The following is a 27,040-nucleotide window of genomic DNA, read 5'->3' as shown; positions in this document are numbered from 1 at the left end:
TATAAATTATTAACTTTTTAATGTTCTACTATGAAAGTTAATTTCAGCAGATAAATAGGAAAAAAAGCTTGTAGCAGCTTGTTTGCTAGAAAATTTTAACCCTGTGCTTTCAGGAGCAAACATAGTCCTTCCTTTCTCCCCGCATGCAAGTCAGTTTGTCCACTTTGGCCTCCAGCTGTCCACAGAGGAATTTTGCTCTTGCTTTTGATTGCCGTTGGCTATTTTATCTGGTTTATGCGTCACTGAAGCCAGGCCCATATAACGCTAGGTGAATATTCTTGCTGGTTCCTTCCTTCTCTGTCTCCAGACTTAACTTTCCAGACTCTCAGTGGGGTAGGAAAGGGAGAAAGGAAACTCATTTTGCCATCTTCCTCAAAGCTTTTGAAGCATGACTCCTTTGCCTTAGCATTCTCTCATTTCACTGCATCTGAGGGATGTAGCTCTCACCCTGTGAAGACAGACACACTTCCTATGTCTCCTCTCACGGAGAGGGTGTGCCACCGGCTCACATTACACCCTCACCCTTCCCACCTCTCCAGCATCACTGCACTGAAGGGTGCCCAGGGCTTGCTTTCACTTGTTTTCTCACCTGCACATATGATCCAGATGGCCCCATCCTAGGTGTTCCCAAGACCTCGAGACGTCCAAAGCTACCAGTACTTTAATAGTCAAATGGAATGTTTGTTGCTACCATTGCATTTGCTGCAGGATCTCCAGTAGGCTCCCTAAGTGTCCAAAAATCTTCTGGAGGGAACTGTGTTCTAATCATTCTGTGGTGTGGTCTGCTTCCCTGTTTTAGCCTCAATGCTCTTGACCAGAGGCTTCTGACCTCCCTCTGTGCCCACCCCATCCCTGGCACATAGCACAGCTCCTCTTCCTTTATTTCTTGTTCCCTCTTCTTTGTATGTTACAGGTACAGCTCTTGTGCTACAAACTCAGGCTCAGGAGAAATGTGACTTTCTGGATTTTTCTATGATTGCATTTACTGATCACCATTCATTCCATCTAGTGGCAAACACTTTATCTTAGCCAATTTCAGGTTAAACTCATGATTTCTTCCCTTCTCAATTGTGGGCAAGGGTGGGGTGGGCTTCTATGGTGTCAGAGCCTCAAGGGTGGTGGCAGAGTCCAGCCTGTTTCCCTCTACCTACTCACGCAGATCTTCAGTTAAGAGCTGATCTTGTCTGATTCTTGTCTTTGGTGCTTTGTCACCCAGGCATTTGTTGAGATGTCCTTTGTTCTGTCCACTCTGTTCAGATCATGGCTGGTGAGATCTCCTTGCCCTGACTGCAAGGCCCCTCAGATCTGTGGGTTGTCAGCACCACATCTGTGCTACTCTGGACAAGAGAGGAAGACATTCTGCTATGTGCTGTAGCAACTTGGAGAGGCCTGGAGTGCAGTGAGGCTGCCCTAAGCCTGCCATCCTCGGCATGCAGACGTCTCTGCCTATACCTTGTGGGGTGCAGAGGACCTCCAGGAGCCCAACTGGCTAACAAGTCACTAGGTTTGCTTTGCTTCTCAAACTCTCTGGGGATCATCCCCCAGGGCTGGTCTTGGGGACAGGGGACCGAGCTACCTTCTCAAAGACACTGAAGAGAACTTTTATCTCATTTCTTTCTTACTCTCCCTTTCCGTAGTCTGGACAACATCTCCAGGGCCTTTGGGTAGGGACAGAAATAACAGGATTTAATTAATTACATATTGTTTTAAATCTATAATTTATGCCTGGAATCCTAAGATTTTATTTTATCTTTTTTTTTTAAAGTTTATTTATTTAGAGAGAGCGAGAGCGAGCGAGCAGTGGAGGAGCAGAGAGAGAGGAGAGACAGTGGATCCCAAGTAATCTCCATGCTGTCAGTGCAGAGCTCTATGTGGTTCGGATCATGACCTGGCAGAAACCCAGAGTCGGGCGCTTAACCATCTGAGCCATCCAGGCCCCTTCGGAATCCTAAGATTTTAAGTCAAAAGCCAAGAATCGGAGCCCTGTGCTCTGCTCTGACATCCTTCTCCTTTGGAAGGCTGTGGCCTGGAAAGTGGGAAGTCGGGGAAAGGATAAGCGGCAGAGAGTGGGAAGTGCTGGGAACCGGAGCTGCCCTGGGTAACATTTTAAAATGATACTCTGTGGCCTGAACAACTTTTTCTCAAGTTTTGGAAGAAATGAGTAATGGAGGTATTCACAGTGCAGTACGCGGCAGGGAACCCTTGAAGAATCCTCCGCACCCCCACCCCTCAAGGGTACTAGGAATTTCTCCCTAACTATCTCTTCCTCAAGCTCTGGTCTTCCCGAGCAACTGAACTGTTTCCCGCACGCTTTCTCTTTTCATCTCTGCTCCCCAGACCACCTCTCTTTCTGGTCTACCTATAGATACTCCAAATTCAGCTCATTTTTTTATCATCTTCTTCTGGAGCAAGGCCTGGAGTAGGGGATGGGGTCCATTCGTGTCCAAAGATTCCTTCTAGGGATTTCCCTAGATTTCCCTATGAAAGGAGTAATCCCTGACCCCATCCTGTACAAAGGTATGTGAATTCGCCCACCTCCTATTATTTGAAAGCAACAGCATTCCTATTTTGCTGTAAATTAAAAAAAACAAAAACAAAAACAAACCACAACGTCCTCTTTCACTTAAATGTAGTCATTTATTTTTGTTAATTTTTTGAATTATATTTACTTAAAAAAAAAAGTGGAGATCACTTATTTTCAAGGATTTGCTAACAGTTTCACCAAGTATCACAAACCCAAGAAAACGAGCCAACAACATTTGTATGCAAAGCTTCACCTTTCCCTGCTTCTAAAAATTCATACTTCCTTAACAGTTCTCCTCTCAAAGCTCAGAGAATGGAAACCCAAACCCATTGCAGGCAGACCGCCCAGTTCCCTCTGCAACACAGAAACTGAATGAAAACTTTTGTTAAAGGGGGAAAGGATGGAGATGAGAGGACGCTGTGTTTACTTATTGGTGCTTGGTTTACCTAGAATAGTAAACAAGATTTTGAAGGAGACCAAAATATGTCATCCCAAGAGGTGCCTCGAAATTGACGTCGAAATTATTTTGAACTAAGGACACTTAAAAACACAGTGGGTGCAAGAAAGACACTCTGAATATCCCCCTTTTCTTCATAAAAACAGGAGATAAAACCCCCAGATGGAACCCCCATATGGAAGACGTCTTTCCCAAACCAGAAGGAAAGTAATGTTTCTTATCGTGAAGACCGAAAGTTGAGACTGAGGGAATTCTATACACATAGACCACGTTCAAATAATTCCTATCTTTCTTTAGACTCCCCACATAACTGAGTTACTTATCTGTAACCCCTCTAGTTCAACCTAATATAAAGGCGTGTAGGTTTTGCAATTTCTGGGAATCTTCATTTCCTTATGAGGGCTGCTGTGCCACACAAAACTTACGTTAAATAAATCTGTATGCTTTCATCCTCTTTATCTGTCTTATGTCAACTTAATGCTCAGCCTCAGGGAAGACCCTAAGAGGGGGAAGGTAAATTCTTGCCTCTGCTTCAGTTTCATTAGGTAGGTATGTGTGACAGGGAACAAGTGAGCAGGGGGCCCGAACCAGTGGGCTGTGTCTGTGTTTATCTGCATGGCTACTTTTATTTCATCATGATTTAGAGTTCCACGAAATATGTATTTTTAAGGAATTAACATGTATTTGTTTTCTGCATTTAATTATTTATTTGTTTATTTTCAGAATGGTTTGGTCTGGTCTTTACCAGTCTTTTTTTTTTTTTTTAAGTTTATTTATTTTTGAGAGAGAGAGAGAGAGAGAGAGACAGAGAGACAGAGAGAGAAGAAACGAATGAGTGGGGGAGAGGCAGAAAGAGAGGAGACAGAGAATACCAAGTAGGCTCCCCCCACCCCCATGTGGGGCTGGAACTCAGGAACCTAACCATGAGATCATGACCTGAGCTGAAGTCAAAGGTCTGAGGAGGCTTAACCTACTGAGCCACCCAGGTGCCCCTGCATTTAATCTTTTAAAAGTCAAATAGTCCTAGAAGGGAAAGGGTCAGGGGAAGGATGTTTCACATGAATAGACTTAGAAGCAGTCTTCTGAATTCTGCTTGTTCCTCAAGCCCTTCACACATGCCATCCTCCCTCCCATTTCTCCAGAAAAGACAGAACTCCCTTCTCCTGTGAGATGGGGTGGATGGGAACCACTGATCTCATCATTCCACATACAGTCCCAACCATTCCCTGATTTCCTCACTCCCATTTCCTGTACCCCTCATCCTTCTGTGGCATCTCAGACCTGTAATTCTGAGCTTCTATAGGATTCTGCATTTATTTTGCCAACTCCCTTACCATTCTTCTACCCACCCACTGTTCCTCATATTTTGGGAATCTGCACCACATATGTTCTCCGCTATGGCGGCCATGAGAATGCACGTCTCTGTTCTCCTACTTATAAGGAAGTGAATTGACTCAGAGCCTGATGGTCTCTGCTGAGTACTGTCTTTTTTTTTTTTTTTTTAAACAGGTGTTGCTCTGCTGGGTCGCAGTCTCCTCTCTTTCCTGGATACTGTGTCCTCTCTTATTGCACATTGAGGCCTAGGAATTTATTTTTGGTGGTCACCGTGAGCCCACACAATTCCACAGTGGTGCCATAATCAGTGGCAAAGAAGGAAGGTCAGCTCTCTTCCCTTTGCATTTAATGCAGGCAAATGGTCTGAAAGCAGAGTTGCTTGGACCCAGTGGGTTTAAGTTTAGAAAAGATCTTTCTTCTCCTTGTTACTCCTAGTGGTCTCTCTATTGGATGCAGATGTGTGCACAGAGAGCTCAGCTGGGGCCAAGTCCATATGATAGTGATTTTGATGTTCTAGAAATTTGTCCCTTTTTTTTTTTAAGTTTATTTATCTTGAGAGGTGGGGAAGGGGCAGAGAGAGAGGGAGAGACAGAGAATCCTAAGCAGGCTCTGCACCGTCAACATGGAGCCTGATGTGGGGTTTGAACCCATGAATTCTGAGATCATGACTTAAGCTGAAGTTGGATGCTTACCCTACTGAGCCACCCAGGTGCCCTGGGGAAATTTATCACTTCTTGTGTTAGCAATCAAAAAAGCCTCCTCTACAGTGTTTTCCAGACTCTAGCTCTTCCTTTTATCTTCAGCCCCATCTTCATTTTACCCTGGACGTTCTGAAAACATTTTAACTGCCATGGCTCAAAAATCTTCCACATTTCATTGTCTTCATTTTCACATGGGGTGATCCAAACTCCTTCAACTTCATTTAGGGCCCTTTGCCATCTGGCTTCATCCTACTTTTCTGGAAGAATTGCCTACTCTTCCTCTGTGCCAACTCTACTGCGATAGGATTGACACTCATAGCTTCTCAATGTGCTCAGAGTGTTCCTTTCTTCCCCCTCCACATGGTCTCTCTCATCCCCCCAGGTCAAGTCTGAGGCTGTCATTCTCTTCAAAGCATCCCCAGTTTATTCTAATCCAGAGGTCCAGCTATCTGTGGAATTTTCTAGTATTTGTGGCGGTAGCTGCCATTTCACAATTACCCAGGGCCTTGCACTATTTCATGTAGCTCGATACCCCAAAAAACAAACCCCTGGCTAATGTGGATCCATTTCTCTGGGCCTGGACACCGCTGGAGGAAGCTGTGGGATTCCTTGGTGCTGATCCATAATGGTGGGTGAGGAGGAGAAGGCAGAGGTGCTGTCTTGGATCTTGGAGAAAGGCCAGAACTGGGCCCCTGCAGCTCTGCAGAGCCAGCACTTTCTAGGACTCGAGCAGCCCTGGCACTGCCCCTGGGGAGCTGCTGTGTGGGCCACACATGTGGTAGTCCCTACTCTCTGATGGGTTTCTACATCGAGAGAACTTTTTGATCTTTAAAAAAATTTTTTTTAAATGTTTATTTATTTTTGAGAGAGAGAGAGCAAGCGGGGAGAGGCAGAGACTCCAGGTTCCAAGCTGTCAGCAGAGCCCAATGACGGGCAGATGGTGAAATCATGACCTGAGCTAATGCCTACCCGCATAACCTACTGAGCCACCCAGGCACCTGAGAACTTTTTAATATTCAGACTCACCTTAGAGCCTCTGCTCTGTTTGAAACTCCCAGCACCAACATTTTAGCCCAGCTGCCCCTTTTCTTTCAGGTTCCTGTCCAAATAGTCCCATTTCATCCTTATCATATCTAAATTAATCTCACCCAATATCCTCTATGGCATCATCCTGTTTTTCTTCTAGTTTTCATAGTACTTATCTAAAATTATCATCTGTATTTCATTTTTTGCTTGTTTATTGTCTGCTTCATGTATTTACACAGGCCCTATCAATCCTATTTATTCCTGAATTCCTGGCGAATTCCTGGCGAATTCTCTTTGAGTAAAGAGAGTTGTAACTCTTTTTATCTTGGAGGAGGAGGAGGGGAGGTTGTGAGTCAGATGACTACAAACAGTGCCCTGAACTCTATCCATCCTCAGCTGACACCAGAGTTCCAGGGAGAGCCACATCCATGGCTTTCAGGGCCTGGGCAGCCCAGTGATCCTCTAGTTACCCCAGTATATGAGCTCAGTACAACCAGATACCCTGACAATGCTCTAGGGCACTGTTGGCCACAGGGAAACTTTGGCCAGCTGGCCATAGTGCTGGTGGGGGAGCTCCCCAAACTTCCTCTAGGTGTGCAAACTCTAGGCTAGCAAGAGACCATGCTGGAACAGTAGTTATTGAGTACCTTTCATTTTTTTACAAATTAATTTAAATATTTCTTACTTTTTCAACTTTCTCATTGAAGTGTATCTTATATACTGTGAAATTTTACATCTATGTACACCTGTGTAACTACCACCCAGACCAAGATATATTCATCATCCTAGCAGATTCCTTTATACTTTCTCCCAAGTGATATTCCCCAAGGGTCACTGACCTAGATCCCCATAGATTATTTTTGCCTTTTTTGGAACATCATGTAAAAGGAATTGTACAGTAAGTGTTTCATTTTTTAAAAAGTGGTCATCTAGCCTGACACTGCATGATTAGGAGAGGGTAAGAACTCTTGCACTCTCTCAGTCGGCAGCAATGTGAGTCAGACAGTGCAGGGTTTGAATCATGACTCACTCCCTATATAACCTCTAGCAGCTTATTCAACCTTGTTGACCCTGGGTTTCTTCATTATAAAATTGAGAGAATAATAATTCCTACTTTGGAAAGTTGAGATGAGTAATATATGCAAAGTGCCTCATGCAGTGGCTGACACATAGTGGGTGCTTGATAAATGTGTGTTGGATAAATAAAACTTTATATATATATATTCTTTTTTTTTAAGTTTACTTTTGATAGAGAGAGAGAGAGAGAGAGAGAGCGCACTTGAGCAAGGGAGGAGCAGAGAGAGAGGAGACACAGAATCCCAAGCAGGCTCCACACTGTCAGCGCTGAGCCCAACGGGGGCTGGAACTCATCAACTGTGAGATCATGACCTGATCTGGAATCATGAGTCAGGCTCTTAACCAACTGAGCCACCCAGGCACCCCTATATATATTCTTGGCTATAGCAGGCATTTATTAACTGTAAATCTATTGGCCATGTTCCTGCTTGTAGTATGGATTTCTCCTGTCTTCCGTGAACTACCTCCAAGACTTCAGTTTAAGGATAAGGGTGGCCAAGGACTTCTGTAAAGATTTCTTGCACTTTCCAGAATTAAATGTGTGACACTTTGGTTTCCTTCCTTTGGATTTTACCAGCCAAAAACTGCGGAAGGTAGGGGGGGTGGGGTAATGATCATTTCTGGGAAAATGGGCTTATTCAGTATGGACACTTCACTTTAGTACAAGAAACACTTATGGAATTAAGGGCAAAGTTCGATGGTTGTCATTCGTGTTTTATTCGTGCCCTCATTCACACTCACAGGTCAGGCTCAATCTCCCCTGCATTTCACTTTCAAGGCACTGGCTCAGCACGAGGACGGTCCCTTTAAGGCCCTGGAAAGGGTCTCGCTGTTGGTTTCAGCGAGGAAGCCACGCCCCATCACGTGTGCGCAGTCCCAGAGGGGCGGGGCCGGCAGCTCCTCGCTTTCGTCACTTCCGGTTCTCTGTCAGTTGCAAGCGAGCGAGCAGAGAGCTGTTCGGCTGGAAGAGCGGAGCGTGAGTGTTGGGGGCCCCGCCCCCACCCTTCGAGCCCCTGCCCGGCCGATCCCCACCCTCCCGGCGGGGCCGCGAGCCGTTTGCGGCCTCTACACCGCTCGCCGGCGACGGCCGCGGGAAATGGCGGCGCTGCCAGACCTCCCCTTTCCCCGCCTTGGCCTCCCTGGACCTCCTCCTTCGCCGACCCTGCGCCCCATGCGCTGTAGGCCATTCCGCGCCAGAAGCTGGCTCCCGGGAATGGCTCGGGCGCGGCGAGAGCTGCGGCCTCGGGCGGCGGGGTGCGGCCGGGCGGGGGGCGGGGAGCTTTGGGGAGGGGGCCGAGGCGCCCCCGGGACAATGCAGCGGCGGCCCGGGCCACAGCGGGGGCGCGTGCGGAGCCTGCTTTTCCTCAAGGCTTTGCTGGGGCTCTCACCGTGACTCCCAGGGTGGGGGGGCTGTCTAGGGGAGGGAGAGAGCGGACCCCGTCGGAGGAGGGCTGCGGGGGAAGGACGACTGGTATGTTGGGGGTAGGTAATGCTTCGAGAGAAGAAAATGGCGCTTGGTGCAAGTCCCTCCTCTTCCCATACGGTCTCCTCCGCACTTCGCCGCCTCCCACGCCCCCTCCGACCAACCTGTCTCCCCCCCGCCCCAGCCGTTGCCAGCCCCAGGGTTCCAGCAGTTTCCTGGTGTCGCGCAACCCCCTTTCCCCATGTTGGTGCTCATCACCCTCGTGTAGTACCGAATTCGTGTGCCTTTTAGTCTACGTTTATTTTCACCTCGTCTTTTCTAGTCCTCCACGCCATCATCAGAGAATGAAGATTCGTTTTTTCAGTTGCGTTTTGTATATATTCTACACTAGCATTTTAATACCACCTGCCTGAATTACTAGCCTGCCTTTTTTTTAAGTAAAAATGAATTTTGTCAAAAGTTCAAAGTGGCCTTAGTTACCATTATCTTGTTTTTTTGTTGAATGGGCTTCTAATTTGGATTAATTACGAGGTCATTCTTTGAAATGATCTTAGCCCTCCCCCTCCCCCCACCGCAGCTTTTATTAGTAGACCGTATAGTTATGCTTGATTATTTCAAAGTGAAAAAATAGGTTATGTTCAATTTAATTACCTTTAAAAAAATGTTTCTTGGCATTATTAGCTGCTAGCATTAAAAAAACTTAAATTGATTTTGGAGTTTAGGATGTAAAATGGAGGCAGTAACAGGATTAGTACATAAAACATGGTTCAGAACATTGTTGGTTCCACCTGAGTTTACTCTTCTCATCAGGAAATTACCAGTTAAAATCAACATGGCTGGTTGGGTATGTTTGAGCTTTTTGAAATTAGTGGCTAGAATTGGAATGGATGGCCCACTTCTTTTACCTTGACCTCCTATTGTGGAATACATTCAATGTCAGTGTAGAGACAGGTTTAGTCTAGAGAGCTAGATTATGATATTTTGAGGAGAAAATGAGGTCTTTTTTCCTTTATTCAACATTTAACAGACTTTGTTGTATATATTGGGGCCTTTAGGTTATACAAAAATTAATAGGACCCATCCTTTTTGGACAGAAAGCAAAAGATTTTTTAATAAGTGGTTTACCACTTGGTTTTATAAAGTGCCTTGAAAAGAAGTACAGCATGCCTTGGAATTCCTTGAAATTTGGGCTTTAGCTTTTTTTTCTTTTCTTTCTTTTTTTTAATCACTGCAAAAGTAGAGAAACAAGGCCCTCTGTCTGGCTGTGCTCAGTAAACCTCCACTTGAAAGCAAGGGATTGGTCTATGTATGTACCTCTGGGGAACTAGGGCCATAGTAGGAATTTGAGAAAAGGTGTTGCCCCTCCCATAAGCAGATTCTTCAGAATTTAGTTATATTCCAGAGAAAAAAATCAGTGTAAAATGTAATGAATTGTAAAAATTACGTATAACTTTGTGAACTCTGAATAGGTGCTTGTTATTTTGATGGCATGGTCAAAAAGCCAAAGAGCATGAAGGACATGCACAAAATGTGAAAAAATAGGATTATACTGGAGAGTGAATTAGCTATTGACATCTGTATAGTGCAGCTCTTCTCCATGTTGGGTGGATAATTCCGTTAGATCTCATGAGTGAGAAATACAAAGCAGTATTGAGGATATTCCTACTTCCTGGTTTTAGCAGATTGCTGTCACCTGCCTTCTTGCAATTTTTCCTACCCATAAACTTCTAACCTCTCTAAAATGCAGTATAAAAAGACCCAATGGCTTTGAGAAAGAGGTGTAGGAGTATGAGAGGTGTGTGACATTTTACTTCTTTCTCCTTGCTGGGTTCTGGGTGTTATTTTCAACTCAGAAGAGCATAGATTAAGAGTATAACTTCTAGCATTGTGCTTCGTGTCATAATTCCAGTACCACAAAATGATAGAACCATGGAACTTCTTAAATTTTTGCTTGGGAGAGATTAAGCTGGAGGTAATCGAATAATTTGTTAATTATATAATGTATTTGTCTTGCAGAATGCCTAAGTCAAAGGAACTTGTTTCTTCAAGCTCTTCCGGCAGTGATTCTGACAGTGAGGTTGACAAAAAGGTGACTATTAATGCAAGTCATTTCTGTGATACTTAATTCAGCAGTATTGCCCACATCCAGTTCTAAAGGACAGCAAAGCATATCAGAATGGTAAAAAGAGAGCTTGGACGGGTGTTTCTGAAAGTGCAAATGGTTCTGGGACCACTTGACCAAAGTGCCTAGGGTACTTGTTCATGCACACTCCCGGCCCCTAAATCAGACTTGAGCAAGTCTTTGGACCTGAACAAGTCTCCCACTGAGGACTTCTAGGAACACTAACTCTGCAGAACTACCACCTTATTCCCTAGGGGGAATAGCATTAGAAATAGGCCAAAGCCGCTATTTGCTTTATTTGGAAATCTGCCTAATCTGTAGGTATTGTGTGTTGTAGTTGAACTAAATTACCTGAACTCTGAATGCAGGTGTCAATTTTGGCAGTGTCCTTGGCCACTGATGTTTATCCAGCCCACTAGGATTACTTCAAATGTAGGCTTGGTACATGTTAAGTTAGAATGTTATTTATTCTGGTCTCCTCCTTTTAGTGAAATCAACACCCAGCAAAGCTAACGTGAAATAACCCATTTTGACAACAGGCTTTTTCTTTTTTTTTTTTTTTTTAAATTTTTTTTTTTTTTCAACGTTTATTTATTTTTGGGACAGAGAGAGACAGAGCATGAACGGGGGAGGGGCAGAGAGAGAGGGAGACACAGAATCAGAAGCAGGCTCCAGGCTCTGAGCCATCAGCCCAGAGCCTGACGCGGGGCTCGAACTCACGGACCGCAAGATCGTGACCTGGCTGAAGTCGGATGCTTAACCGACTACGCCACCCAGGCGCCCCGACAACAGGCTTTTTCTACATTAGTTGACACCTGTGCTGGAAGCTGTGCATTCTGCTTACCTGAGCAGCTCACATTGTAGTCCGAGCTTCCTTCCATGCAGAACTTTTTATTTCCTAGAAGCTTACATAATTATGTCTCTGAGTTTAGTTGACAGTGTTAGTTAAAAGAGCTTATGGGAGAATCTTGGAGAAGATGGATCTTTAGGGAAATAAAGAATATATCATGTAAAGCTTGAAATGAAGCCTCAAAGAGCATACATAGCTGTACTGCAGAAGGAAATATGTCTTAAATTCTTATTTGCATTTGGTATGGCATTTGATTATGTTCATTTAGCAAATTTTTATTGAGCGTTTATGTGCCGGGCATGTGCCAATCCCTGGGGAGTATCCAGACCCTGATACAAAGAATAATCACTTTCTGCTTATTGAGCTGAATTGATTTTTGCCATTTGTCCCAAATAGTATTCTTAATCCTGTAAGCACTTAAATTAAATACATTCACTTTTGGGGCACCTGGGTGGCTTGGTTGAGTGTCCGACTTCAGCTCAGGTTGTTATCTCGCAGGGTTCGAGCCGTTGGTCGTGCTCTGTGCTGACCGCTCAGAGCCTGGAGCCTGCTTCAGATTCTGTGTCTCCATCTCTCTCTGCTCCTTCCCGCTCATGCTCTCTTAGAAATAAACTTAAAAAAAATTAAATGCATTCACTTTTTCAGTTATATGCATACGTACATTATATTTTATCTAGTTTCATCTAATTTAGTAAGACAACACGTCAGTTTGTACTTTCCACCAAAAGGAACACGACTGCCCTCTCCTGTTTAGGTTGGGAACTCCACTAGTTTTCATAGGCGTTAGCTCATTTTAAGAACCAGGCTATATAAAAAGTTTTTACAATAATGCTGTTTAATTTAAAACGTTGTTTTGATTTTGAATAGTAGTCTAAGCACATTGCTGTCCACCTTTGGTGATTTTTTTTTTTTTCTGATGAGGAAGTTCTTGAATTGTTGACTTCTAATGCTCAGTACGAAATAGCTTTCTTAGGTTTGTGTACTCATAAATTTTTCTTTCTTTTTTTAAAAGTTTATTTATTTGTTTATTTTGAGAGAGAGAGTGTGCACATATGTGCATGAGCAGGGGAGGGGCAGAGAGAGGGAGAGAGAGAATCCCGAGCAGGCTCCATGCTCTGCGTGGAACCCGTCTCGGGGCTCGATCCCATGAAATGTGAGATCATGGCCTGAGCTGAAATCAAGAGTCAGATGCTTTAACTGACTGAGCTACCCAGGTGCTACATGTACTCATAATTTTCAAAGTCAATTTAAGTCCCTTTTGGAATAGGCAGCGCATGAATAACATATCCTAGATTGGAATAAGTTTGTTGTATTCTTACGAATTAATATATTTCCTTTGTAAAAAAAAATTAGTAGCTGACTAACTTTAATAGACTTGTGGTTTCTAAAAGTTTATTCAAAAGCAGCAGGCCCCCCCCATTTTTTTTCTTCCCAGAGAAATCTGATGTGCATATCTGGTCTATTAAAGAGTTGTGTCTCTGGTTATTACCCCTTTGATGCCTGAAGTGACTTTTGGGCTCTTGGGAACACATTTTGAAGACACTGTGTTAGATATTAGGTTAATTCCATAGTTCTCTTGTCAAGTGAAACTTGCCTGTGTGTGTTTTTAGGATTCCTCTGATCCTTTAAGTCCTAAGGAGTCAGGAAGTGTTTGAACCTGAAATGTGTTTTATTCTTATGTATGCAGATTTTAACCATTATTCTTGTTTTTCTTTCAAGTTAAAGCGGAAAAAGCAGGTTACTCCAGAAAAACCTGTAAAGAAGCAAAAGACCGGTGAGACTTCAAGAGCCCTGTCATCCTCTAAGCAGAGTAGCAGCAGCAGAGATGATAACATGTTTCAGGTAATTTCCTTAGATCCAGAGGAATTATTATCTGGCTTGATCTGATGAATGTTGAAAGTACTATAATCTGATCCTGCATAATAATTTTTAATGTTTCTTATAATCATCTTCTATTCGTTGAAATGTAAGAGCAAGTTTGTAGAAATGAAAGTAATTTATATGCTGCTAGATTATTGTTTAAGTCTAGAAACTTGTGGTTTGGCTAAGTGTAAAACAATGAATTTAAAATTATGGACATCCAGGGGCTCCTGGGTGGCTCAGTTGGTTAAGCGTCTGACTTCAGCTCAGGTCATGATCTCACAGTTCATGAGTTTGAGCCCCGCATCTGTGCTGACAGTTCAGAGCCTGGAGCCTGCTTCAGATTCATTCTCTCTCTCTCTCTCTCTCTCTCTCTCTCTCTCTCTCTCTCTCTCTCTCTCTCTCTGTCTCCCCCCCCCCCCAAAATAAACATTGAAAAAAAAAAAGATTTTAAAGTTGTAGGTGTTCAGAAACAGATTGAGAACTGCACATTTAGGAAGCAGTTTGAATGCAGGGCTTGATCTCATGAACCTGTGAGGTCATGACCCAAGCTGAAACCGAACACTTAACCAACTGAGCCACCCAGGCATCCTTGAGTTGTTCATTTTAGCCATTCTGACCGGTGTGAGGTGGTATCTCATTGTGGTTTTGATTTGTATTTCCCTGATGATGAGTGATGTGGAGCATCTTTGCATGTGTCTGTTAGCCATCTGGATCTTCTTTGGAGAAATGTCTATTCATGTCTTCTGCCCATTGCTTCACTGGATTATTTATTGTTTGGGTGTTGACTTTGATAAGTTCTTTACAGGTAAAATAGGTATATATTTTGAATCTACTGATGGCCTTGAAAGACAGTGCCAGGATTAAGGTTAGAATAGGAAAATAGAAGTTGGATATTTTTACTCACTTTTTGCCTAGTTATGTGTGTGGATGAAAATAGACACATGATGGTTATACTTACTACTGTATTGAATATGGAATATGCTAAAAGAGATTTCAGGTGCACTGATCACACAGAAAATGGTAACTGAAATGATATGTTAATTATCTTGACTAGTAATCATTTCACTATGAATAGATCACATCTTCATGTGGTACACCTTAAATGTACACATTTTTTGTTAAAAAATATTAAAAATTTAGACAAAATGCAGATGGATTAGTTATAAGTTTTAGTCTTCTGACTTGCTTATAGCTTAGGGGAGCAGACTACTTTGATAGAGAACATAAGTCAGTATATGCAAGGAAGAATTATGAAAGGGCCCTCATTTCTTTAAGTTTGAATGCTGTTTTTTGTTTGTTTGTTTTTTTGAATGCCTCCTGTACATCAGGCCTTGCTAAGTTCTGGGTAAGCAGTAATGGTCCCAGTAGACATGGTCTCTGGTTTTGTGGAATTTATAGGGATAAATATTATACTAATAAACATACATATATATGTATATGTGTATATATAAGTTATGTTAAGGGCTGAGAAATAAAAGGGTAGGTTATTATGAGAGAGAAGGTGCTCTGGGAATCTCTCTCTAAAGAAGTGACATTTGAAGCTTAAGACATAAAGGAGGAGCCAGTCATGAAATATACGAGAGAGGGAATCCTTTCTAAAGTAGAGAGGCTTGTGCAAATATTTTGTGGCTGGAGCCTAGGAAACCTGGTTGAGAATGTAGATGATCTGGTTGGTAACGAGGGTGAGGGACCAGGTCTTGCACTCTGAGTTTTATTCTAAGTGCTGTGGGAAGTTTCCTTAAGGGTCAGAATGAAATGTGGAATCTGCAAGAGAAGCATCTCGTCCTTTCATAGACCTTCTTGTAGAGAATGGACTTTCTTCTTGTGGAGAATGAAGTGCTGCATTGGAATATTTTAAAATTTTTTTTTTTTTCAACGTTTATTTATTTTTGGGACAGAGAGAGACAGAGCATGAACGGGGGAGGGGCAGAGAGAGAGGGAGACACAGAATCGGAAACAGGCTCCAGGCTCTGAGCCATCAGCCCAGAGCCTGACGCGGGGCTCGAACTCCCGGACCGCGAGATCGTGACCTGGCTGAAGTCGGACGCTTAACCGACTGCGCCACCCAGGCGCCCCTGGAATATTTTAACTTAATGTTTGCAATAGAGGTAAAAACTTTCGAGGATTTGGGCAACTATCTATCTTGGACTTTCTCTGATTAGTTCTCGTTTACCGTTTGCCTGCCTTTGTCTGTGTAATGAAAACATCTGTAGCATTTTAATGGATTTTATCTTGTCTATTGAAGAAACAGGATCCACATTTAGAGATTTTATTATGTTAGAGCAGTTTGGGGAAAACCACATCTATTTTTAGGGGGTGGTTATCTCATCAAAAAAAATGGGTTCAGTTTTGTTTTTTTTTTTTTGGGACAGAGAGAGACAGAGCATGAACGGGGGAGGGGCAGAGAGAGAGGGAGACACAGAATCGGAAACAGGCTCCAGGCTCCGAGCCATCAGCCCAGAGCCCGACGCGGGGCTCGAACTCACGGACCGCGAGATCGTGACCTGGCTGAAGTCGGACGCTTAACCGACTGCGCCACCCAGGCGCCCCTGGGTTCAGTTTTTAAAACCTCATTTGGAAAGCTTCCTGAGCCTCATAAAGCTGTAAGATTCCTCACTCTTTTGAAAGCGCCTCTTGGTTTCTCTAGGAGGAACTATATATTTTATTTTCAAAGTGACTTTTCACAGACCTTAGTAGTGACAGGCATTCTACAAGATAATCTTTAATTTTGTTGCTGTTATAGGTTTTTCTTTGAAATGGTAATTTGGCCATAGAAAAATATTTTGGTGATAATACTGAATTTTAATTGGCTTAAGAACACAGTAGAGTACATTGGTTATATAAATATAAAATGAGAACTTCATTTTTACTTATAATAATGGTTTGACAATTTTATTAATATTTTATTTGAAATTTTTTTTTTTCCTAGAATTTTTATAGTTTTAACCTTCAGGTTTAGGTCTATGATCCATGTAGAGTTAGTTTAGTTTTTCTGTGTATGGTGTGAGATAGAGGTTGAACTAATTTCTCCCCCCCATGGAGATATTCTTAGAGTTATTAAATCAGTATTGTAAGTCCCAATGAACAGTTCCACTATGAGAATTATTCTGGCCTTATCTAATTTATCCATTAAAACAGTTTACTAAGAACCCGGTATGATAGGCACTAGGGGGTTTCAAGAAGACTGATTAAAAAATAAGCCATTAAAAGTGACCATAAGATCACTGGTGACTAATTTAGTGTAGGCAGTGGGAATTTAATTAGTAGAAACAGGGGCACCTGGGTGGTGCAGTCGGTTGAGCGTCCGACTTCAGCCAGGTCACGATCTCGCGGTCCGTGAGTTCGAGCCCCGCGTCAGGCTCTGGGCTGATGGCTTAGTGCCTGGAGCCTGTTTCCGATTCTGTGTCTCCCTCTCTCTCTGCCCCTCCCCCGTTCATGCTCTGTCTCTCTCTGTCCCCCAAAAAATAAATAAACGTTGAAAAAAAAATTTTTTTTTAAAAAAATTAGTAGAAACAGTATTCCTCTCCTTTCAAAATTTAGCAATAAATGGAAGAGGGAAACACGGAGAAAGTTTACAAAATGCAGGTTAGGGAAAATGTTTTCTAGAAGAGGGGAATGAGCATGTTAAGAAATGGTAGGTATGAAGCCAGTGAAATGGGAAAGAACGTGTATGAAAGAAACGGGATAGAAAAAGTAAAGAAAGTTAACTGATAATGATGTGAGTACAGAGAAGAAAGATTTGAAGGCACTTAACCCGTACCCAGTGAACTTCATTTCTCCATAAAGAATGGGGCATACCCTGGAATTAGGGGTATACCAGCAGGACAAGAAACTTAACTTGAAAATGGAAAACTAAAGGAAAATGCACAAGACCTAGCTGAGACCAGAAAAAGCAGTCTAAAAGGACACAGGCAAGATGGAAGCCATTAATATGTACTGGCTCAGCACAGCTGTGATTCTACTACAGTAATAACTTGTATCCCCGTGAAAAGGATTATCTAATAATCAAGGGGCCCTGGTTCGAAGGGAAAGGAGCATAACCGAACCCCAGATCTTTAGATGTTGATGTAAGCACAAAAATCATAGCTGGTTTTTAGTCAGTAAGCCTGAAGAGTAGTTTCAGAATGAGTAAGAGATGGGCAGGTGTTAAAAGTTTTGATCAGAAAGTGTGACTTCTTAGTTTAAGTGCTAGATAGTATATTACAGCAGTGTAAGACATCCTGGAAAGTGCTTACAGACACTTTGTTGAGTAAATTGTTTTCCTTTGTAGTTTGTTAAGCACAGTGTAAGGTTTTTGAAAAATAGTTTTCTGTGGGTAGTTTTAAGTTCTTACTTTGAGACTATGGGTGAAGTGTATTAAAGATGTTATTTGAAATGAATGTCTAAAAGGAAAAGCTTTCTCATGTTACTATTGACCGGATCTCTGGATTTTTAGAATGGTGTATTGCTGTTGGAGTCTATGGATTCCTACTGGTTGTAGTTTGTACTGCAAAACTTTGCTTTCTAATGATTTTTATTGTGGTAAAAATAAAAAAACACTTTACATAGAATTTGCCATTTTAACCATTTTTAAGCATACAGTAGTGTTAAGTATGTTTATATTATTGTGAAACAGATCTCCAGAACTTTTCATTTTGCAAAACTTAAATAACAACTCCCCTTTACCCCCTCCCCAGGCCCTGATAACCACCATTCTACTTTTTGTCTCTCTGAATCTGACTAGTCTAGGCATTTCTTAAAAGTGGAATCATATAGTATGTATCTTTCTATGAGTGGTTTCTTTCACTTAGCGTATGTCAGCAAGGTTCATCCGTGTTGTAGCATGTGATTTCCTGTTTATTTATTTACTTATTTATTTATGAGAGTGTGAGCAGGGAGGGGCAGAGGGAGAGAAAATTTTTTTTTTTTTAATGTTTGTCTGTTTATTTTGAGAGAGAGAGAGAGAGGGAGAGAGAATCCCAAGCAGGCTCCGTGCTGTCAGCGTGGAGCTTGATGTAGGGCTTGATCCCACGAACCACGAGATCATGACCTGAGTCGAAATCAAGAGTCAGACACTTAACTGACTGAGCCACCCAGGTGCCCCTAGGATTTCCTTTTTTTAAGGCTAATACTCCATTGTATGTATATAACACATTTTGTTTATGTCAACATTTAGGTTGCTTCCATCTTTGGGGTGCTGTGAGTAATGCTGCTGCAAACATGGGGGTACAAATAAATATCTTCTCAAGACCTTGCTTTTATTTCTTTTAGGTACATACCCAGAAGTGTGGCTCCTAGATCATTGCTAGATCATGTATTAGTTCTGTTTTTAATTTTTTTGAGGCATCTCCATACCATTTTCCATAGTGTTCCTCTGTTTTACTAATGATTCCTTTAATGTGAAAATGATTGGAAGGGTCAGATGTGCTTCATTTAATTCCGTCTTTTTAAGAAAGATTTTTTGAGTGACATTTCCTTTGGTTGTAGTTTCGATATTCAGAATAGTAGTAAATATAAATATGGACATCACTCTTGAATACCTTTCTATGTTTTTTTTTCTTTGGCAGATTGGGAAAATGAGGTATGTCAGTGTTCGAGACTTTAAAGGCAAAGTCCTAATTGATATTAGAGAATATTGGATGGATCCGGAAGGTGAAATGAAACCAGGAAGAAAAGGTGAGATTTAATTTCCTGAATTTGGTCCTGATATTAGGACTGAACTAAAAATTATCTAAGTAACGTATCTTACTTGAAATTGAAATAATGTTTGGCAGTGCATTGGGAGGATCTTCATTCAGTTGAGTGTTCTGTAGTCTTTTTGGACATGACGCTTCCTTCAGTCACCTGTCTTAAATAATTGTTGGAATAAAACCCAGAAGAAAGAATACCCCTAATATCATTTCATTTGGCTGCTAATTTGTTTGGCTATTTTTTTTTTTTTAATGTTTGTTTATTTTTGAGTGGAGGAGGGGCAGAGAGAGAGGGAGACAGAGGATCCAAAATGGGATCCGTGCTGACAGCAGAGAGCCTGATGCGGGGCTCGAACTCTCAAACTGCAAGATCATGACCTGTGAAGTTGGATGCTTAACCAACTGAGCCGCCCATGTGCCCCTGCTTGGGTGTAACTTTAAAAAAAAAAAAAAAAAAGTTTATCTGAATTCTTAAGTAGTAGGCACTATCTGAGAAGTTGTAAAAATTGGAATGAAAAATTCTGGTTTATAGTGTTTCCTCTTGGTTCATCTAAAGGATATTCTTTAACGGGGCAGGGGGGGGGTGGGTGGGATCCTTTTACTGGGTCTTTGTCCTCTTTCCATTTATGCTGCATCCCATCCCAAGCATATCAGCATCATAGAAGCATACTGGATTTTTTCACCAGATTTATAGCTAGAGAACATTTATGGATTAGCATAAATTCCTATATTTGGGTAGTTAGCTGCTTTAGGTTGATCCTTAGCTAATAATAAAAGGCCTCTTTATCTTCTACTCTGCCTGTTTGTGATTTTGAAGGTACTGCTTGTTTGCTTCATGTGGGTTTTGGGTTTACTAAACCTAACGTTTGTTTTCATACCCTTTAACATTTTCTTGTTCAGGTCGTTTCTGGCTCATTCAGGTTGTTTCATTGTGGGCAATGCCACATTTCTTGTTTCTGCAAATATTTACTAAAATAATTTGATCAGCTTAAAGTCTTTCCAAGGTGTTGATGCATTATGTTCTTCTGCCTTCCTCACAATTTCATGGCCTCCCAGCAGTTTTCTGAAAAATACACTCATTCTTCCAATTCTAGTTTATTTCTCTATTTACATGGGTCAAGTATTAGAACATTGGAAGTTCCAAGTTCAAAATACTTTGTTTATAGTCTTACATCTTAAATAGAAAAGACATGTTATTAACTAACATTTTAAGTGTTTACTTATGTGTCATGTGATACACTTAGCTTTTTATTCAGATTAACTAATGTATTGGTTCTCAACACCCCTTTGAGGTGTAAATAACCATTTTACTGGTGAGACCAAGGCTCAGAGGTAATGACAGTTTTCTAAGGTGACATTAGTGATTGGGAGGCAGTGATAGAACCCTGACAGCATGATTGCAGAATGCATTTTTAATCAGTACATACATTCTGAGAAGTTCTGTATGGGTCACGTCCCAGGAATTTTTCCAAAGTGAAATGAAGGTTTCTGGAATAACTCAGCACAAAGTCATTCACCTTGAGTTCCTGTAAAAATTTGAGCAAATGTTGGAACCAACTGGATATAGAAATGGAGTGTCACATATGAAATCTGGACCTGGCCACTTAGCCTGCTAGTTTACAAACTAGCAGATTAGCTTGTGAGGTGCATCTTCAAATCATTTGTTCTCACGGGGTATAGTAAGTATTGTGCAGGATACAGTGTTGGAAGTAAAACTAGATATAAGACTGGTCTTGGTTCAGGTAATTGTGATGAATATGTAATTAACAAATTAAGAGATTTGACTCTCAGTATGGTTCCATTGTGCCTTTCAAAGTGACAGCTGTTGATAAAGCAGTATTTTAGTTGTAAGTATGAAAATCATCAAGAAAGCATAAATAGAGTTTCAACTTTTAATTTTTAAAACTTTGTTTTAGGTATTTCTTTAAATCCTGAGCAATGGAGCCAGCTGAAGGAACAGATTTCTGACATTGATGATGCAGTAAGAAAACTGTAAAATCAGAGCCATATAAAACCTGTACTGTTCTAGTTGTTTTAATCTGTCTTTTTACATTGGCTTTTGTTTTCTAAACGTTGTTTTCCAAGCTATTGTATATTTGGATTGCAGAACAATTTGTAAGATGAATACGTTTTTTTTTAATGTGCATTATTAAAAATGTTCTGAGTGAAGCTAATTGTCAACTTTATTAAGGAGGATTGCTTTGTGCCCGCCACCTAGTGTAAAATAAAATCAAGTAATACAATCTTAACTGTTGTGGCCTTTTTTGATCAAAGGAGTTGGTACTGTTTAAGGCCAAAAGTAACAGTTTATAGACCTGTTAATTTCAACTTGGCTTTTACATTCAAAAGGATTTGTATTGCATTGGATTTATAAACTCTGACTTGTGAAATCCATAGTTGATCTGTTTTCTTCCAGCTTAATGTCTAGACTTGTTGTATTTTTCCACCCCAGTTGATACTTCACTTTCCCTTTTTTTACTTCATTTTCCTTTAGTAACTTAACTTGTCATGTTCAGTTTTCATTTCACTTTTTGCTCTTTTTCTTGAATATATTCTAATTTGGAAAGTCAGTGAAACTGTCAAAATGTTAGTTATCTCAATAAGGTACTTGTAATTAAAATATTATATGAGAGCTACAATCACTAATTCTACTGTATTAAATATTAGGAGATATAGTTTGATAAAAAAAACATGGCTTGTATGAAAACTGAACAAGTAAGTGTATGTCGTTACCTGTAGCGTTCTGTGTAGTTACCTTACTGCTTAGTCTGCAGAGAATAGTGACTTAGATGTCTGATTTGCTTTCACTTATTAAACATGTTCACCATGGGATGATGTCTATAAAATCAGATACTGTTATATTAGATTAGGATTTAATAAAAATTGTGAAAGCTTATTGGCCTAACATTTTATTTTGTAACATGGAGTATATATATAGCCAGAGATCTCACTGAGCTTTACTGTCGTAGTAATGTGGTCAGTTTTTGGAGGAAAGAGTAGATAGAGCATATTCTTACTGGCCTTTTCTTAGTAGGCTTGGTTCTTTTGCAGTTTTATCTCTCGGATAGTAGTATTCTAGACTTAATGTTAAGTTTTAGCAGGTACTCTGAAGTGATTTTCACTGAACCATAGTGATGAAGCAGATCCAGATTGAGGCACAAATTTCAGGGGCTTTGCAGCAATAAATAGGGCATGGTGTGCCTTAGGTAAAGAATGTAAAGGAGCTATAACTGAAATTGAAGAAGGTGGCAGTGAAGAGGAAGGAATTCTCTTCACACTAAATGATAACACGTGATATTTTGATCACATTGATAGGACACAGTTCTAAATGGAATGGTAAAAGAAACGTTTAAAGACATGAAAAATTCTTGTTAACAAATTACATATTTTTGGTAGCTAATCTTAAATGGTTTACTGCCATATCAGAGAGTTGCACTATTATACCAACTTTGATTACTGCATCTAAAACATTTTATAGTAGAATTGTCAAGGACTTGATTTCAAAACCAGCTGCCAGGGCACATACAGTTACTAAATTTTTTTTCTGGCAGCTGTTCTAAGTCTGTTTTTACATTTTTTAGATGATTTTTTAGTGTTTTTAGCAGTAGCCCTAATAGGTGCATAATTGGGGAAGTAAATCCTCTCTTCTGGTATTTTAGCATCCAAATAATAGGTACCAAAAGTCTTCAAAATGGTATTTTAGACAAATCACGCTTGATTGATAATTTCCCCTTATTTGGGAATATAAATGTGTTCTATTAACTTAATTGGGTGAATTTGTAAAGTATTCCTAGATATGTATACAAGAAAGGGTAGTTAGAACACAGAGCTTTGATTTCGGTGTAGTTGAAGGAGTAGTGGGTAGATTTCCTAGGTATGTATGAATTCAGGGTGCCGTGTGCATTTTGAACCAATCTGCTGATACAGAGGTGGTGCTGAAATCTACTACCTAGGCATTTTGTAGCTGTATAGCATTAGGTCATTAAAACCTTCATGTAAGGAGAGTTTCCCTGGCAGAATTTGATAGGTTGACTGCTAAATTCATTCATATCTACTACTGGATATGCAATACACAGACATTATTTGTCTTTTTTTGGGTGCAGGAAACGATGAGAACTGGGTTTAAAAGAAGAGAGCAATTAACTGTACTGAAAAGAGAAGATAGGGGACTGATGTTTTCTGTTTAAACTTCTCTTCCTGGTAAGGTTTCTTCCAGGAAGAAAGCTTGGCATTTTGAGACAGCAGTTTCTTACTTCGTGATGCCAGAATGGATTTAATTGATGCCAGATCCGAGTGTAGTTGTAGCAGGGTGTTTCTAATGGGGTTTTCCCTCTTTGTCTTTTAAAGTATGAGTGGCATTTGACCAATTTCCAATGCCCTTGGTGTTTTAAAGAAAACCACTAAAAAAGAAAAACTCTTAATAATTTGATTATTCTCTTTTGCTTCTTAAATGCTTTTGAAGAATACTCCTACCTCATTAGCCAGTCAAGTTGCTGTGGTGATGTACCTATTTCTACATAGGAGAAAAGACTTAGGAAAAAAAGTATGTTCATCCTGGCTTGGCTATTGAGGGGAAAAGAGAAAGAATTGGGTGTTACTTAGGTGTTCCTGACACTTAAAAGTCAGAAGAGCACTATAAAAGTTTGAAAATTTAAAAAAACACTGGCTGATATTTTGGTGTCTCCTGAAATTCTTTGCTATTTACTTTTTATGGAAATTAATCCAGCGAAAAACTTGAAAGTTTTTTTTTTCTTTTTTTAAGCGGTATTTTCCAGATAAAGACTAGGGGTAAACATTCACATAGTCACAAATATGTAATTTTGTAATTGTGGAATAACCTGTATGCTTTGTTTGGTACATCTTCCATGGAGAGTCAATGAATACAATACTCCATCTGTGAATATTTTAAATGTTGAAATAAAAATAAGAAATGTGCCCTACGTGTCATCCCAGTTTCACAGACCTAAAGATGAATGGCTTAGTTATTTGCTGAATGGATTTTGTTAACAAATAGAATGCCTTTCTGTGTGAATGCTTCTGGAATGTGAATTCGCCTTAGCGTGTTAAATCTTCTGAGGACCTCTGGGATGGGACGGGATGGGCCAGGCAGGTTGGGGTGGAGTGGGCCTGTTTTTCCCATCTCTCTGATCCAGATGGGAAAATGCAAATACTGAGGTGTACACAGCCCCCCCCCCCCTCTCTCTCTTTCTCTCTCTCTCTCTCTCTTTTAAAGTTTATTTATTTTGAGAAAGTGCACAAATGGTGGGGAGGGTGAGAGAGGAGAGAGAAAATCCCAAGTAGGCTCCAGGCTGTCCACACAGAGCCCAATGTGGGGATCTCATGAACTGTGAGATCAAGACCTGAGCCAAAATCAAGGGTTGGACCCAGGTGCTCCTCCCCGCCTTTTTTGTAACTTTATGAATGTTTTGCAGTCTAATTATTCCTTGGTATACTTAACTGTATTGCCTACTGGACTCCTTTGAATACTTTAAACTTATACTTTTGTTTAGAAAGCATCTCCCCACCCCCTTTTTTTTTAAATATTTATTTTTGAGAGAGCAGGGGAAGGGCAGGGAGAGAGAGGGAGACAGAGGATCTGAAGTGGGCTCCTCGCTGATAGCAGCGAGCCCAGTGTGGGGCACAAACTCAAGAATGGCAAGATCATGATCTGAGCCAAAGTCAGATGCTTAACTGACTGAGCTAACCCGGTGCCCCTCTTTTTTCCTTCTTGATTAGTGCTTTTGCTTTGTTTTGTATTGAGGTCTCATTGTGTAGATTTCTGTCGAGGGGAACTTGAACAGTGATAGGAAGATCATGGAAGACTACTCATGACTCTTCTTGCTCTGCCTAATTGACTGTAAATTTGCTCTTTAGTAAAACCTACTGACTCCATCCAGTCAAGGAGGAATCAATAGTACTTGGAATTTATGCAGTTAATCACTGACTGCAGTTTTGTAGCATGGCTCAAAGGGGAGTTAAGGGATTAAAAAATGGGTTTAAGGGGCACCTGGATGGCTCAGTTGATTGAGCGTCTGACTCTTGATTTTGGCTCAGGTTGTGATTCCAGGGTTCTGGGATCAAGCCCCACCTCAGGCTCCACACTAAGTGTGGAGTCTGCTTGAGATTCTCTCTTCCTCTGTCCCTCTCCCCAGCTCACATGCTCTCTCTTAAAAAAAATCATATGGAATTATTTACTGTGTAACAGTTCATCCAAGACAGCCCATCTTAGTAGAAGATCTTGCTACACAGGACCTTTCTCCAACTCGCTTTACCTAAGTCGTTTACAGAGTTCAGACTGTCCCAGACCTGGTTTTACAGCCATTTCAGCCCTAGATTAACAATGGCCTATTGTTTCTAAGTAAAGGGATACACAACTCTTTCTCATTTCACTCTTGGGCTCTTGATTGAATTTAAATAGTTTATCTTTTTGGGTGACTTTTTTTAGCTTGCAAAGAATTTTAGGCCACTTCCTTTCTTTCACTCTACCAGGAAAAACACTTGTTGTGAATCTCAGTTGGATGCTATATCTATACCAGGGTAACAAAAACACTGTGCAAAGTGCTTCTCCTACCACCCATGCTAGAATTTCACTAGAATTGTGCATGTAGTCGCTCATGTGTCTTGGAAAGCGATGTGAAGTTCCAGTTTGGCCCTCTTCTAAATAAGACAGAGTCTTCTAATAGCTCCTACTCTAGCTCCCTCTCGCCGCCCTCCCCAAATACATAGTTGTTGGAAGAATGGCACATACATTGTGTATTCTGTGTGCCATTTAGCCCTTCGCCTAGAGGCCCATTCAGATTCTGCTGATTGTTGGAATAAGGTCTTCATAGAGAAAGCTTCCAACCCATTTCATAGTTGTGTCTTTAGTCTTCATTCTGACATGGCTTTTCAGGTTTTCCTTGACTTACAACCTTGACATTTCTGCAGATGTAATTTGTAGGTCACTGGTGGTGTTGATGGTGTTGACCAGGGCAGGGAAGACTGAGGCTGGGTGAATGGGGAGTGGAGACTCAGCAGCTTGGCTGTGAAGGGTAAGGAGAAATGAGAGGGTGGCTGTGGAAGGGTGTGGGGCAAGGGAAGGCTGTGTGTGACTGAAACAGTGTGACATCTAGGTATGGCTGTGTTCAGTGCATGTTTAAGTTGACCTTTGTGGTTCTGGTGACTTCTTCCTAAGTGCTTTCCTGAACCATGAATCCTTTCAATAATTTTAAAGAAAAAAATATGTATGTACTCTACTCCATTTTGCTATGAATATGATTGTTTTGGTTCTTTTTTTTTTTTTAAACGTTTATTTTTTGAGAGACAGAGACAGAGCATGAGTAGGGGAGGGGCAGAGAGAGAGGCAGCCAATGCAGGCTCTAGGCTCTGAAGTGACAGCACAGAGCCCGACATGGGGCTCGAACTCAGACCATGAGATCTTGACCTGAGCCGAAGTTGGATACTTAACCGACTGAGCCACCCAGGCGCCCCTGGTTCTCACTTTTCACTCCTCCAGCTCAGCTGCTCAAGTTTGGAGCATGAACTTGTCCAGCAGTGCGTGCCGGCCACTGCGGTCATGCTCGGTGCATGGGCCTGTCACGGGCCTCCCTCATTTACTGTTTTTGAGGCATGAGTTCTCTTTCCTCTCTTCACCACCATTGGCCTTGGAAGATAATAAAGGAGAAAGTACATTTTCATTTCTTCGTGCTTGAGTGTTACAAAATGGTGAAAGGGTGGGAAGGTTTATAGTAGAAATCTGAAGATTTTGAGGAATTTGAGGGTTTCAGCCTGGATCCAGGGTCAAAAATCCTTCCTGGTGGTCAGGTTTGAAGACCAACCCTTTATATTATTAATTGGGAAGTAATTTCAGAAGCTTTATTTTCCTTAAAATTCTTTGCTTGGAAACCAAGTTCTTTTGGTATCCAAGCACTCATAAATCTGTTTTTGATCTAAGACTTGTTTTTTTCTGAATATGGGGGAAAATGCTTCTTGCTCACTCTAGAGTCATTAACTA

The 27,040-nt window shown here is 41.2% G+C and overlaps 1 protein-coding gene across 2 annotated transcripts; it reads left to right on the top strand.

Annotated features, from left to right (window-relative positions):
* Positions 1-8,008: 8,008 nt before the first annotated feature.
* Positions 8,009-23,982, top strand: SUB1 (SUB1 regulator of transcription). Of its 2 annotated transcripts, none has more exons than XM_030331763.1 (5): positions 8,009-8,096; positions 10,560-10,632; positions 13,235-13,357; positions 18,925-19,033; positions 20,964-23,982. In XM_030331763.1, the coding sequence occupies exons 2-5, from the start codon at positions 10,561-10,563 to the stop codon at positions 21,041-21,043; spliced, it is 384 nt and encodes a 127-aa protein (XP_030187623.1). In that variant the 5' UTR covers positions 8,009-8,096; position 10,560; the 3' UTR covers positions 21,044-23,982. The 2 variants fall into 2 exon arrangements, with proteins under 2 accessions (XP_030187623.1, XP_030187632.1); XM_030331772.1 differs by lacking the exon at positions 8,009-8,096 and adding an exon at positions 8,154-8,298.
* The last annotated feature ends 3,058 nt before the right edge of the window (positions 23,983-27,040 follow it).

The sequence above is a fragment of the Lynx canadensis genome, chromosome A1 (assembly GCF_007474595.2).
Source record: "Lynx canadensis isolate LIC74 chromosome A1, mLynCan4.pri.v2, whole genome shotgun sequence".
Lineage (NCBI taxonomy): Eukaryota > Metazoa > Chordata > Mammalia > Carnivora > Felidae > Lynx > Lynx canadensis.
Note: the sequence above shows the minus strand (reverse complement) of the source record. Positions and strands in the feature narration are given on the sequence as shown.